The 14,422-nt window shown below is 41.4% G+C and overlaps 1 protein-coding gene across 1 annotated transcript in view; it reads right to left on the bottom strand.

Moving 5' to 3' along the window:
- Positions 1–1,296: 1,296 nt before the first annotated feature.
- The window catches only part of vash2 (vasohibin 2), a 151,611-nt gene continuing 138,485 nt past the window's right edge, over positions 1,297–14,422 (bottom strand). Inside the window, exon 7 of the mRNA XM_068045008.1 lies at positions 1,297–4,770. Coding sequence (XP_067901109.1) covers positions 4,698–4,770 — 73 coding nt within the window. The 3' untranslated portion in view covers positions 1,297–4,697. The remainder of the gene's footprint in view (positions 4,771–14,422) is intronic.

The raw sequence follows: 14,422 nt of genomic DNA, 5'->3' as shown, positions 1-14,422 counted from the left end.
TGCTGTATCTCTAAACTAAACTAGTAAAATACAGTACCCCCTTATTTTCACCCACTTGAGCAAATCATGGCCACTGGTACAACTTGCATTATAGGATCCTCTTTCAGAACTGAAAAATAAACACACATACACGCTGATTCCATGCTGCTTGTAAGAACACACAGCTCCCTAAGGCAGCATTACATAGAAGGTGCTTTATATCCCTTACCACTGGATTTACAATTTTGGTCACTGAAGTTATAAGACAAAAGTAGCCTCAGATTTCTTCAACCTGAAAAGTCCATTGACCATTTTTCAAAGGTGAATACTGAAAATAATCGGCATTTGGGACTCTCCCTATTCTTCACTGTCAACCCCCAAACCCGGCTTTACTCGTTCTCTTTTTGACTTCCCCCATAGGTTTCTTGGCTGCATATACTTTCATGCATCAGGGAGTGAAGAGATAGAAATTTGGCTTGATAATCATGAAGAATATACTTTATACTGTAAGATACTTCAAACTGAATCAACATAAATACATATGAACATAAGAAATAAGAACAGGAGTAGGCCATATAGCCCCTCAAGCCTGCTCTGCCATTCCATAAGCTCATGGCTGATCCTCTGCCTAAACTCCACTTTCCTGTCCTATCCTCAAATCCCTTGATTCCCTTAGTGTCCAAAAATGGCCAACCTAACAGGTTTTTCATTGAACTTTCCAGTGACATAGCACAATGGTCAGCTGATCCTTTGATTCTGGATTGCACTTCAATAGAAATTCTAGAATCACAGAGGGCAAATGCACAAAGAATCATAGACTGAGGGCATGATAAGATGGGTTTACCTGATTTCACAAACTTGGGGAAGGATCTGTTAATACGGCAACTATAACACCCAAGAATTTGAAATTACTTGTCAAGAACTATTTAAAAAGAATTCATGCAAAATTATGAAATAATTGGATATGAGTCACAGTCTTTGCCTTCGATAGTTGAATGTAATTTTGTATGATTGTTGTCAAATTTAAGGGCTGATTTGGTGAGTCAGAGAAAATTCCTGCTATCTCTTTTCCACAGAGTTGACTCAATAAGGATATAAATATATATTTGTCTGAACTATGAGTTTTCTATGCTCCCTATCAAAGGTTTTGCAAAATTCCTACAGTCTATTAAAAAGAATGATTGAAGTTTATCTGGAGTGCGATACGTTGAACGTAGAGTCTGTAGAGGTGCCAGAATGGAACTTCCAGAGTCTGCAACTTATTGCTCTTAGACTGACCCATATTAACAGTGAGGTTTGTCTCCAATTAAACCCTTACATTAGCTACATTAAAGCATGAAGTAAGTATCCTTAAAGCATCCAGAAATTGGAATATTCCAACAAAGGGTATGCTAAAATTAAAGTAGAAAACTATTATTGCAATCACCGTTAGATATATAACAAGAATGCAAAAGGCACAGCAAGATGGCTGTGGCCCATTCAAAGGATTTGGCCTTGTTGGACAGTCCTAACTGACAGTAAGATCAGCAATTGGAAAATACAGAGACAAATAGAAGATGGAAAAAAAAGAGGATTTCTGGAGAGCAGGGACACAATTACATTTATTTCCAGATTTCCCAGATAAGACATATCTCAAGGTCTTGGTCATCAAGGCTCGCAGTTAAGATGGACGACTACTTTGTATCCAATTCACTAGATGGCCACTTTAAACCCAAAGTGAAGACTCCATGCTATACCATTGAGGCATTTGCACTTCTGTGTGATCTCAAAAATATTACTAAAGCTCAAATAAGTTGGGAAGAGAATATGGGAGTTTTGTCTCAATCCCACATCTTGGTCTGGTATGAAAGAAACAACTCTTGGCATTACTCTTATTATTCACTTGACATACCATACCTAATGTTATCTTAAAGATGTGGCAGGAGTGAGCCTTTGGCTAAGTGGTGACATTCTGCCTCTGACTCAGAAGATGCAGAGTTCTCAAACCCTGCTCTTGACAGTCTTGGCAAGTAATGACTTCAGCTCCATCTCTGAATTCTGGGTTCACGGCTAGTCGATGAGTGTGGCCCCCTCACCCTAAGGGTTGTGAAAGCTCATAAAATGCTCCCATGCTGTAGGACTAACCACTTATCGGCTGATATAAAGACAGTTATGGCCATCGAAGAAGTGTTCATGCTGAGTTCTGCTAGACTATTGTTTCATCTCTTCCCATTATTCTGTAAGGGAAGTGTGTGAAGATATGAAAACAACAACAAAGCATCTGTGGTTTTAAATTTAGATTCCTGTAAGAGATATAGAAAGAGAGAGAGTGATTTGAGTCATGGACTAGGGAACTACCATGCTATTTAGGAGCTTTTAAGAGAGGTAATGGACTGGTTAAAATAAGTCCTAAGTCAAAGAGACAGAATTCCCTCAGCTATGTTCGCTTAAAGACCAAAGTCATCAAGAGGCCCATCAATGTACTAAATTTTTGAAAGGTATCACGTTCCATGCCATCGGCAAGTATGGGGGATTTCAGGTAAAACATTAAGATCCAAAGTGCCCCTGGGGTTCTACTAGTCTCCTTTTGCAACTGGTGGAAACACCAAGGCAACAGGGGAGACTCTGTTAAATCAGGTCTCCGCTATTTTCACATTGGCTTGTAAAAGCAGAACTTTGACCATTCTTTACTGGGGCAATGATGCGCCAGGATAGAGATTCTGTAAACTGGGAATTCCTGCCATGGATCCTCAGTGAGGAAGTTACATTGGCCAATGTACCAAGAGAGATGAGGCATACCAGCCTCTAGAAGGATAGGTGTGGGTCCCAGATGTCTGATCCATGCCTGAGGAAGGCATGGACTACCGAAGAGGACAATCTTTGAAAATAAATTAATTATGCGATTGGTCTTCTTGATTGGAGCCATGGCTGGGGTTGGCAGGGGGCTTAGACTACTCATGGGAGGTTGGTCACACCAGGTATCTGATGCATAGGGTAGGTGGGCACCAAAGAAGTGCCACATCAATCTGATGCAAATGACCTGCCTTCCCAATGAGCCCACAAACTCTGGCAGAGGTCAGTGTAGGAGGTACAACCATGGCGCAACCACTAGGATTGCCATTCATGGAATTTCAGCCCTGAGCTTGTTGGAATATCTTATAACTTTGATGTCGAAATGACTATTGGTGCACAAGAGTAGTTGTGTGTACCGTTTGAGCATTTCTTACTGTCAGGTGTGTGAGGGGGCAATTGGTTACAGCTAGCAGAGGCTTTTGCAATTATAATTATATTCATTATGCAATTTTATTTTGAATTTCAAAATAACCAATCAGAAAATAAAAGCCAGATATACACCTGCTCCACACTGCTCATTAGAACACACAGCTCCTAACTACGCCTTGTCCTCTTTAGCAGCAGATTTATCAAAGCATTTCCAATTTCTGAAGCCCAATATACGACAAAAGAATTCCTTCAGATTTTCCTAATCTTAAATGATCATGTGACTATTTGGGGTAACATATAGTTAAAACTGCATCTGGGACAATTTACATTCTTTCTTTCTTTGATCTTTTCCTATCTCCCTCATAAGGTCCCCAACCTCCACAGTAGGGAGAGAGTAATTACAAAATGTTCTCATTGACTAAACAGAAGATTTCATAGGAAATCATTTTGTGTCGATCTAAAACTTATTCAATTATCTCCCACCATCATGTTATGGTACAGATACACACTTAAGTAACCATTCTTCATTTGTAAACTATGATTGTTAGTATAATACTCTACTGTGCGGGCATCATAGCCAAGCTTTGTCTGTCCTCACCTGACATCCCACCTATTTTCAACCACCGTATAACAAGCAGGAGCAGGACCCGACTCATTTATTTACCCTTATTAACCCAGAGACGCTGAGAACAATTGTGCCCACACTGTAGACCTGGCTGAGATTACAGACCAGTATAGACCACAGATCAAACTTGGGACCTTCCTGGTCAGTATGGTATATTTATACCCACTGAAAATAACTCAAATACTGGTTTCTTCCATTTGTCCTCGATAGTATTAAAATATTTTTATCAAATACACTGAAAATTATTAAGAGCAGATGCTCTGGAAAGTGTTTTTTCTCTTTCATTGGCTACTTCTATTATGGAAAGTAAACTTTTTCCCATAACTGTTCTCTATTGCTTTAATTGACTTTAAAATTACTCACATAGTCCTATTTACAGACCCCAAATATCAGCCACTATTGTGGCATTGAGGAAGCACTGCCATCTGATTTTCAGTCAAGCATTAAGTGTTGGGGGGTGGGGGTCACACCATAACACCTCCCAGCAATTGCAAACCAATAATGGGGATACTAATCACAGTGCTACAATTGGGGAATTAAACAATGTACAATTCTTTTTTTTTTAAAAACTAGATGAATAGACCTAGATGAATGTTCCGAAGAAGGGTCACTGACCCGAAACGTTAACTCTGCTTCTCTTTCCACAGATGCTGCCAGACCTGCTGAGTGATTCCAGCATTTCTTGTTTTTGTTTCAGATTTCCAGCATCCGCAGTATTTTGCTTTTATTTTATAGATGAATAGACCTTCTGGGTTCTGTAGTACAAACAACAGTATACACAAATCTTCATAAATAATGTTGATCTGTTAAAAGAAATGACTGAAAAGTAAAGTGCAAGGTAGAGCACCATTGAAGATAGCGAAAAGGTACAAGCTTTCACTCCATGGCTTCTTTAGATGCGGATTTGATATCCAACATCATTCAGTGTGCTGAATTCTGCTGGCTTCCGTTCTGTTATTGCAGGTCTGAAAAAACAACATAAGTAACAGCCTAAGAATTGGGTTTGACTGTAGAATTTATAAACACACAATTAAAACTCACCCACACTACTCATTGAACACTAATATTTGAAAGATTTTGTAATTATCACCAAATTTCAATCTTGTTTGATTACATGAGGGAGATGATGACGTGGTCTGTGAACAGTGACATGGGACCATGGCTCTTCGGGCACCGTGACACTGGCATTGATATGAGCTGACCTTGTTCTATGATGCAAATTCAGCTCCTTTAAATATTAGCATTGTGCATACAGTATGATTCACTGGGAATATACAAAGATGAGGGTGCAAAGTATCCAGCACCAGTTGTTCTTCAAAGGCTGGTGGACATCCTTAATGGAGAACTGGCTGAAAATGTTAGAAATGTATGTTAGAAGCAAGGCAGAGAGACAGCTAGGGCCCAGTTTTAGGAAGCTGTCTAAATTTATTTCTTGCAGAGCAGTTAAACAGATACATGTAAACACGTAACCACCAAAGCAGCTCATAAATAGTTGCAAGCAAGGCCTCCACCTTGTTAAAGCTAAAAAACCAAGATATATAGAGGAGATTCCCACACAGCAGTCATTTCATTTGAGCACTGAGTGTCTGGAACACTCTTCAGGAACTGCAAGCATATTATGGAGCAATCCCTTAGTTTACACAAAGTTCAGGCCTGCATTAAGCACAAAACAATATTAATACTCAGCCCATGCACCAGACACTTGATAGGCCTAAACACCCCATAATACAGTCCCTAGTGCCGAATGAGTAGTAGTGTTGTAGGGAACAAAGATTGCATTATAGGCTTTAGATTATTCCATGGATACGAAGGATGATTTGCACTGCAGTAAGTTATCTGACCGCAATGTTTAAAATACACAATGCATTTAAAATAAAATTCCACACACAAATGAAAGAGAATACCACACAATTAGTAACTATAGAAACCTATCCCGATATGTTCACAGTTGCTATACCTGACACATTTACAAGAACCCTTGTGGTCTAATACACTGCCTTTTTTGGTTTAAAGTAATTAAATAAGTTTAGACTGTTATACAGAAATTCAATATCACTTTTATTTACGTCACCTGTACAAAACTGTTTGTAGTTTTACTTACTCAAGGTAAATATAAAGGTGCAGATTTATGGCTATTTTTCAACAATATGTAACTCAGTTATAAAACTGAGACCCATACTAACCAGCAGGTTTAATATTTTACCAGAAGCATAGTGCTGGGAATGGGATTTTAAAACAAAATAAACAAAATAAAACAGTCTCAATACAAACATGAAAATAAAAGTAGGTAAATATCTGAGGAATTATCAATTACAATTCAACTCTTATCAGCATCCAGCCCATTAGCTGTAAACAAATTTACTTTCTGCTGAGCAGCATATGGCTTCATTCCGTAGAAATTTAATTCTGGGTCTCCTCTGACCCACTGTCAATGGGTAGTATGATCCATAAATTTGAAATCTGAGCCTGTGTCTGAAATCAGGTGCACTGTGCCTGAAATTGTGGGTCTAGCTAGCAGTTAAGGTAAGCAGATACCCAGCCAGATGGACCACATTTCAAAAATATACAGAAATAAAGCCTTGCCCAATCCACAGGCCTCAATAAATGGAGTGCTTACCTGCTGGATTCAAGGCTCCAGGCCATTCCAGATTTAAATACTCACTCAGAATGATAAACAGAGTTGGCATTAATAAAATTCCATGAATTTTGCAGGCAAAGCATAAGCAAGTGACAATCACCACAATGGATACATCTACATCAAATACCACATGAGCATAAAGCCCTGTGGGACACCAGCAGCAACAGGTGTGCAGGCAGTGGTGGGCAAATGCTTGACATTAATGGTCAGTAAACCAACTAAAGCTCCAAAGGTAGGACCCTTGCTACTACCAATAATTACTATTTTTAGCAACTTATTAGGGCCCAAACAATCTGCAAGTGCAAAAATTGCAACACTACAGTCACGACATGTGAATAACTTAAATTTAAAAAAATGTGAATTCTATCCAGCTCAGCAGTTTTTGTTAATTTCCAAGTACCCACAAATTAAATAGCTTTACAATCTGATAGTTTTCATGGAATATTTCAAAATACCTTAAAAAGGCAACAGAATTCTTTCAAAAGTCTGTTTTAAAAAAATATTAAAGAAACAACCTACGATTATATTTTAAACTTTAAAAAATGCCTTTCAATTGATTTGTTACATTTCAAGGGCAGGTAAGCATAACCTATTCATCTTTACTCAAATCAATAGGCCATTTGGGATTGCTTAGCTCTGATAATGATAACGTAGCACTACAGTGGCATCTCACTCCTTAACGTCACCAGGAAGGCCTTTGCTAGGGTCATACATAAAAGACTCCATTTACGACTGAATGTACCTGGAAGCACAGTGTGGTTTCCGTGCCGGCAGATCTACCGTGGATATGATCTTCTCCATATACCAGCTACAAGAGAAGTGCAGGGAACAGAGTATACTCCTTTACCTACTTTTGTAGATCACACTAAGGCATTTGACACAGTCAGCAGAGCCAGGCTATACAAGATTTTGGGAAAAATTGGCTGTCCACCGAAGTTCCTCAGTCTCATCCGCTCCTTCCATCCACTGTATTGCACAGTTTGATGGCTCCACTTCTGACAGTTTTGGAGTGAAGAATGAAGTGAAGCAAGGTTGTGTCCTAGCTCCCACTCTGTTTGGCATCATCTTCTCCATGCTCTTGACCTTTGCCTCCCCTGCAGACATGGAAGGAGTCTATTTGCACACTAGGTTAGACAGAAAGCTCTACATTCTATCGAGGCTGAAAGCGATGACAAAAATACATTGTGTCCTGATCAGAGAACTCCTCTACGCTGATGATGCTGCGCTAGTCGCTCATGCGGAAACTAGCTACAAAGACTCATGGACTGTCTCTCCCATGCCTGTAACTTGTTCTCCTTGACTATAAGCATCAAGAAAACCGTGGTCATGGAACAAGGTGTTGCGTCTCCACCCCTGATCACACTAAGTAACACCCGCTGGAAATAGTTAGCAAATTCTGCTATCTTGGGTCCACGGTGACATTCTGTCCCTTGATGCAGAGCTCGATACACGCACAGGAAAGCAGCTACCACTTTTGGCTGACTCGCAAAACGTGCATGGGATAACACCAAGCTGACTCTTAGGACCAAGCTGATGGTTTATAAGGCCTGCATTTCTAGCATTTTGCTGTTGGATGTGAAACATGAGCGACTTACAGCTAGCAGGAAAAGAAGCTCAATAATTTCCATCATCGCTGTCTGTGGTGCATTATGGGTATATCCTGGAAGCATATCACAAATACGGCAGTCCTCTCAAAGGCAGAACTCTGAAGCGTGTTGGCACTAATCAAACAGAGGTGCTTCGATGGATTGGACACGTCCGCAGCTTGGAAGACAGTCGCATACCCAAGAACCTTCTGTATAGTGAGGTAGCCAAGGCCAGATGACCAGTGGGGCGTCCAAAGCTCTACTTCAAGGATGCTTGCAAGTGTGACATGAAGGTCCTAAATGTCAACTATCGCACCTGGGAGGCACTAGCTAGTGAAAGAGGGAAACGGTGACACATCCTGTGAACTGGCATGCACTACTATGACAACCAGTGGCTACAGCAGCTTGGCAACAGGTGCAACGCCAAAAACAACAAATTACAGTGTCACTTGGCAGCTTCTCGTGCAGCACTTGTGACAGAACCTGCCTCTCAAGGATTGCCTTCATAGTCATCAGCAAATGTGCACCAAGAGAAAACACCCCACCATTTTTGCTGCCTGTTCATCATCTTTCGTAGATGGAAGGATGCCAACCAACTAATAATGAACTAAAAACAAGAAATGCTGGAACCACTCAGCAGGTCTGGCAGCACCTGTGAAAAGAGAAGCAGAGTTAACGTTTCAGGTCAGTGACCCTCCTTCGGAACAAGGGTCACTGACCCGAAACGTTAACTCTGCTTCTCTTTTCACAGATGCTGCCAGACCTGCTGAGTGGTTCCAGCATTTCTTGTTTTTATTTCAGATTTCCAGCATCTGCAGTATTTTGCTTTTATTTAACTGATAATGAACTCTGTGGCCGAGTCAGCAATTGTTCCAAGCAAGCAAGACACCCAACCCACCCTGTTATAGCTAAAAAGCCTAACTATCGGAAGCACCCATTTAATTTGGGCACTGAATGTTTGGAGCACTCTTTAGGCACTGCAAGAACATATTGCAGTGATTTCTTAAGTTTACATAAAATCATGACTGTTTGAGTCGAGTTTTATTGATAGCCTTTAGGATCATAGTGACACCATGGCAGAACTTTGTATATGGCCTTTTCACTGCATGACATGTAGTAAACAAGATGTTTTACATAATTGCTCAGGAATTTTGTTCAGTAATTTTATCTTTGAAACTTGTCCATGTGTAGAATAGAAAGCGAGCTTTGTTTGCAGGATTTTATATACCCATTTGTTTGATACCTGATACTACATATCAGAGCTGGCGGGCAGCCATAAAGACAGGGCTAAATTGTGGCGAGTCAAAGAGACTTAGTAGTTGGCAGGAAAAAAGACAGAGGCGCAAGGGGAGAGCCAACTGTGCAACAGCCCCAACAAACAAATTTCTCTGCAGCACCTGTGGAAGAGCCTGTCACTCCAGAATTGGCCTTTATAGCCACTCCAGGCGCTGCTTCACAAACCACTGACCACCTCCAGGCGCGTATCCATTGTCTCTCGAGATAAGGAGGCCCAAAAGAAAAAAAGATACTACATATAAATTGTATGCACCCTATTTAATGAGAGCAACAAACTAAGACTTATTAAATTAAATGAGTGTAGAATGCCCTCTTTTGTTAAAATTCAAAGTTGATTCATTAACAATCAGATTGTCTTGAGATCTTAGATGCCACAGACTATAAAAATATCCTTATATGTACCCAGTAGTCTGCATTCACCTCACTTTCCAAAATAACTGTTGATAGATAATAAAGTCCACAATCCTTATGGAAACCTCATGGTTGAACTTCCCTAAGATTTCCACTGTCAGATGCATCCCCACATTATTTACATTACATGAGATTGTGAAAATTTCATGAATGACACAGGCCCCGATTTTAACTCCTCCAGCCTGCTGGAAACCTGGGGGTGGGGGGCACGCGGTGGTGGTGGTGCTGGTGGTGGAGAACAGTTAAAATGATGGTCGGCACTTACCTGCTGTGTCTCAATGTTAACCTGCTGTTTTCAGCAGGCAAGCGGAACACCAACAGGAAGGCAGCAGTTCTTTCTTTTAATAAACGGATTGGTCCCGATGATATCATGGAGAACTGACCTGCAATTTTAGTTGGAGGCCTGAACGGGGGAGAAGTGTTGACTTGCCCATCTGCCCAGACCTGCTGGGAGGTGAACTATGGGCCAGAAGAGGCCCAAGCAGGTAAATTTTAAAATTGTATTTGAGGTTTCCCTGTATGCCGAGAGGAGCAGGCATGCTCCTCTGAGCCTGACAAGGAAGCTTTAGGACTCGCTTAGCCCGGGGTCCCCCACTTTTCCCCTCCCCCCAGTCACATACAGATCCCCTCACGCCAGATCTCCGGCTGCAGCCTCCTGTCACCAAATTCCTACCTACTGGTCAGGTAGTGTAGCTGTCTATGTTCAGGCAGGTCAATGATAACATTTATGAAAATGAGGTCTGGCTGTTCTTTGGGGCTCATGCGCTCTTATCACTGTTAGGTACTGCCTGTGCGGAGTTTGCAAGTTCTCCCTGTGACCGCGTGGGTTTTCGCCGGGTGCTCCGGTTTCCTCCCTCAGCCAAAGACTTGCAGGTTGATAGGTAAATTGGCCATTATAAATTGCCCCTAGTATAGGTAGGTGGTAGGGGAATTGAGGGAAGGTGGGGATGTGAGAGGATAATGGGATTAATGTAGGATTAGTATAAATGGGTGGTTGATGGTCGACACAGTGGGCCGAAGGGCCTGTTTCAGTGCTGTATCTCTAAATAAATAAATAAATTATATGGAATTTACTCCAGTTCTCTTCCAGGACTGGACTAAAACCATTTTGTCATATTTTCTCTCTAGTCTGCCTTAAGATTGGTCAAAAGCTTTGATTATGATTCTACAAGATATTAATAGCAATTTACAGTATGGACTCTTACCCCAGGAAGTACCTTAGAAAGACTCAATCTGATGAGGTTTGTGAGAGTACGCCAGAGCTGTATAAACTTGAAACCCTGTGGCGTCAATGGTGTGACTTCCACGATCAAAAAGAAGGAACAAAGTTCCAAGCTATGTAGGCACATCTCCTAAATTTCAATACTTGACTGAATTCCTGAAAATAGCTTCTACTCCTTTTTTATTCCTCAGTCATAACATTTGGTCTTCACTTGCCCTGACCTTTTGCAGTGTGGAGACATCTCGGGCTGATTTTAAATCTGCAGGGGTGCATAGGTTTGGGTGCTGCCCCTAGCTCCACCATCTGCTCTTGTTCACTTGTTAAATGCGAGTCACTATGTGAGAACCTAACTATGTCTGTAACTACTGCCACTGAAGTGCTAGTATCTGAGCGAGTGCAACTGCCTAAGTCCTGTGATTGGGGGGGGGGGGGGGGGGGGGAGGGGTTGCACCCTCAGAGTGAGTGACGTCCTCTGAGAAATCATCGTCATGGGCAACCTTGACCACCTTCCAATGAATGCGAGTAGGTCCTTTGGGAGATAAAAGATATAAATCAGTACTGTCAATGCAAGTATGCTTCAAGTTATGATAATGCACATGATTATATCTCAGTCGCTGTTGACATCAAGTCAACATGATTGAGTGTTGTATACCATGTGGATGTCTGATATTTAATTCTGTCACCAGGTAGCTGGGAGTCTCCCATCTCCCCATGTCCAATGGCCAGGTACGCCGAGACTCTGCTGATCTCCAATGCCTCCTACACTGTAGCTGTTAATTGAGAGATCTGTGGAGGGCCACCTCCAGTTCCCTGCCTCTCTCTAGTGTTCTGTGCTCCCTTCTTCTGCAAGGAGGAAATGAAGAGACCTATGAGTGAGAGTAATGGCATGTGTTGAATGGATGCATGGAGAGCATTTGTTGAGGGAGAGGCATGACATTGCATAAGGATGAGGGTGAATGTCAGTGGTGGATGGATAGATAGGGATGTGAGGACATACCTAGACAAAGAGGGATGGGTGCATCTGTAAGGTAACTGGGTATGAAGAGTGACATGCTAGAGTAGGCTTGAGAAGGCAGAGTATAAAGGTTGGGGTTATATGCACATCAGCTTGTAGGTCAATGTGTCATCGCTCTCACCTTTCCTGCCCTGTTTAGGACATTGAAGCACTTCCTGCAGTGGATCTAGGAGTGCCATGCTCCTGTTGCTAACCTCTTGGGCAACCTCCAACCCCACACATCTTTGTGGTCAGCAGTAGGCTTCTTCCTCCCATAACTAGGGAACAGTATCTCCCTCTGAGTCCTTACAGCCCCCAAGAGCATATCCAGGGGGAAATTGGTAAAGCAGAAATTGCCCATCTTGACTTCACTCCTAGACATGTTTCTCTCTTCATGACAACTCCACCTGTTTTAACATGCATATTTGGAGTGTGCCTTTAGATACTGGAGCTGAGATCGTACCATGCAAGTCATCATCACGCCCACTGATGGTAACTGGACGGGAAATTCGGAAGTGGAATGATAATGAGATGGCTGAGTTACAAAGTCACTGTCAGAGGTGCTGCATTTAACTTACTTCGGGTTTCTCATGCGCTAAAATCCAGCCCCTAGTTTCTGACAGAGAATTATGGGTAAGAATGTAATAAAGGCTTTTTAGCCTCACAATTTTTGTTGCTTAAAATAAGAATATTTTAAATGATTGATATTCCCTGAAATCTATGATGACATGACCAGAAATCTTGTCAGGGAAAGAGAAGAAACTCACATGGCATAATCAACTGAATGCTTTGACCAGAAGTGTTTTTAGGAATATGCACATATAAACACCATTATTACAGCTATGGCAGTGCCCAAGAGAGAGCCAGCAGTAATAACGGTTCCAGGCCCCAGTGCATTGGGATACAAGCACTGACTTGGTTTTAGGACTAGAGGCAGCACAACCCACCTTTGAGTTCGAGTACATATTTCCTGACAACAAGTGATGTAACTGCTGTCTGTCTTATGCATAATTTTGAAGTAAATTCTGACATCAGAGGTCAGCTCTAATATAACATTGGATTTAAAGTAGAACTAAATAATGTGGAATCAAAGAAGATGACTCATTTTGCTAATTCATAGTGGGTACAAGATACAACCATTAGAAAATCATCTGACTCCAGAGAGAAATTCAGGGAGTCAGTAAAACAAAAATTCACGCCATTTGTCTCCTCATGCCTCGGGTGTTCCTATTATGGGAATGCTCAGCGGCAGAAGGACAACAGCAGACAGCACAGAGAATTGCATATGGTCCCCAGGGTTAATTGCTCAGGTCAGGCATGCTATAGCATTCACATCATCATCTACTTTAAACCTGAATGTTTCATTTAACTGCTGAAGTCATTCTCTTACTTACTGCGAGCATTTATTTTTGTGTGTCCTGTCTACTGAACAGCTTGCCTATTATAAAAGAATTGCAGAAAGCATAATTGTTCTCTTTTAGCATAGACGGTTGAAATTTTGAACTGTAGTTTTTTGAACTACAGCTGAAGTTAACAGAATTATTTCAGACTTAATAGGACTTAGGAGAAGGAGTGGATGATTTGGCCCTTCGAGCCTGCTCCGCCATTCAATAAGATCATGGTTGATCTGGTTATGGTCTCAATTCCACTTTCCTGTCTGCCCCTCATCACCCATGACTCTCTTGTCTATCAAAAATCTATCTAACTCAGCCTACAATAAATTCAATGACCCAGTCTCCACTGCTCTCTGGGGAAGAGAATTCCATAGACTAATGAGCCTCTGAGAGAAAAAATTTCTCCTCATCTCTGTCTTAAAAGGGAGACCTCTTATTCTTAAACTGTGTTCCCTAGTTCTAGACTCCCCCACAAGAGGAAACACCCTCCTGGTATCCACTCTATCAAGTCCCTTCAGGGTCTTATATATTTCAATAAGATCACCTCTCATTCTTCTAAACTCCAAGGGGTGTAGGCCCAACCTGTTCAACCTTTCTTCATAAGACAATTCCTTCATCCCTGGAATTAGTTGAGTAAACCGTCTTGGAACTGCTTCTAATGCAATTATATCCTTTTTCAAATAAGGAGCTAAAAACTGTCCACTGTACCCAGATGTGGTCCCACCAAGGTTCTGTACAGTTGCAGTAAAACTCCCCTACTTTTATACTCGATTCCCCTTGCAATAAACGCCGACATTCCATTTGCCTTCCTAATCACTAGCTGTACCTGCATATTAACTTTTTGCGATTCATGTATCAGGACACCCAGATCCCTCTGTACCACTGAGTTCTGCAATCTCTCTTCATTTAAATAGTATACTGCTTTTGTATTCTTCCTGGCAAAGTGAACAAGTTCACATGTTTGCATATTATACACATCTGCCAAATCTTTGCTCACTCACTTAACCTATCTATATCCCTTTGTAGACTCTTTATCTCCTCTTGACAACTTACTTTCCTTACTATCTTGGTGTGAC

This window comes from Heterodontus francisci, chromosome 13, assembly GCF_036365525.1.
Source record: "Heterodontus francisci isolate sHetFra1 chromosome 13, sHetFra1.hap1, whole genome shotgun sequence".
Taxonomy (NCBI): Eukaryota; Metazoa; Chordata; class Chondrichthyes; order Heterodontiformes; family Heterodontidae; genus Heterodontus; species Heterodontus francisci.
This window is presented reverse-complemented; position numbering and strand designations above follow the sequence as displayed.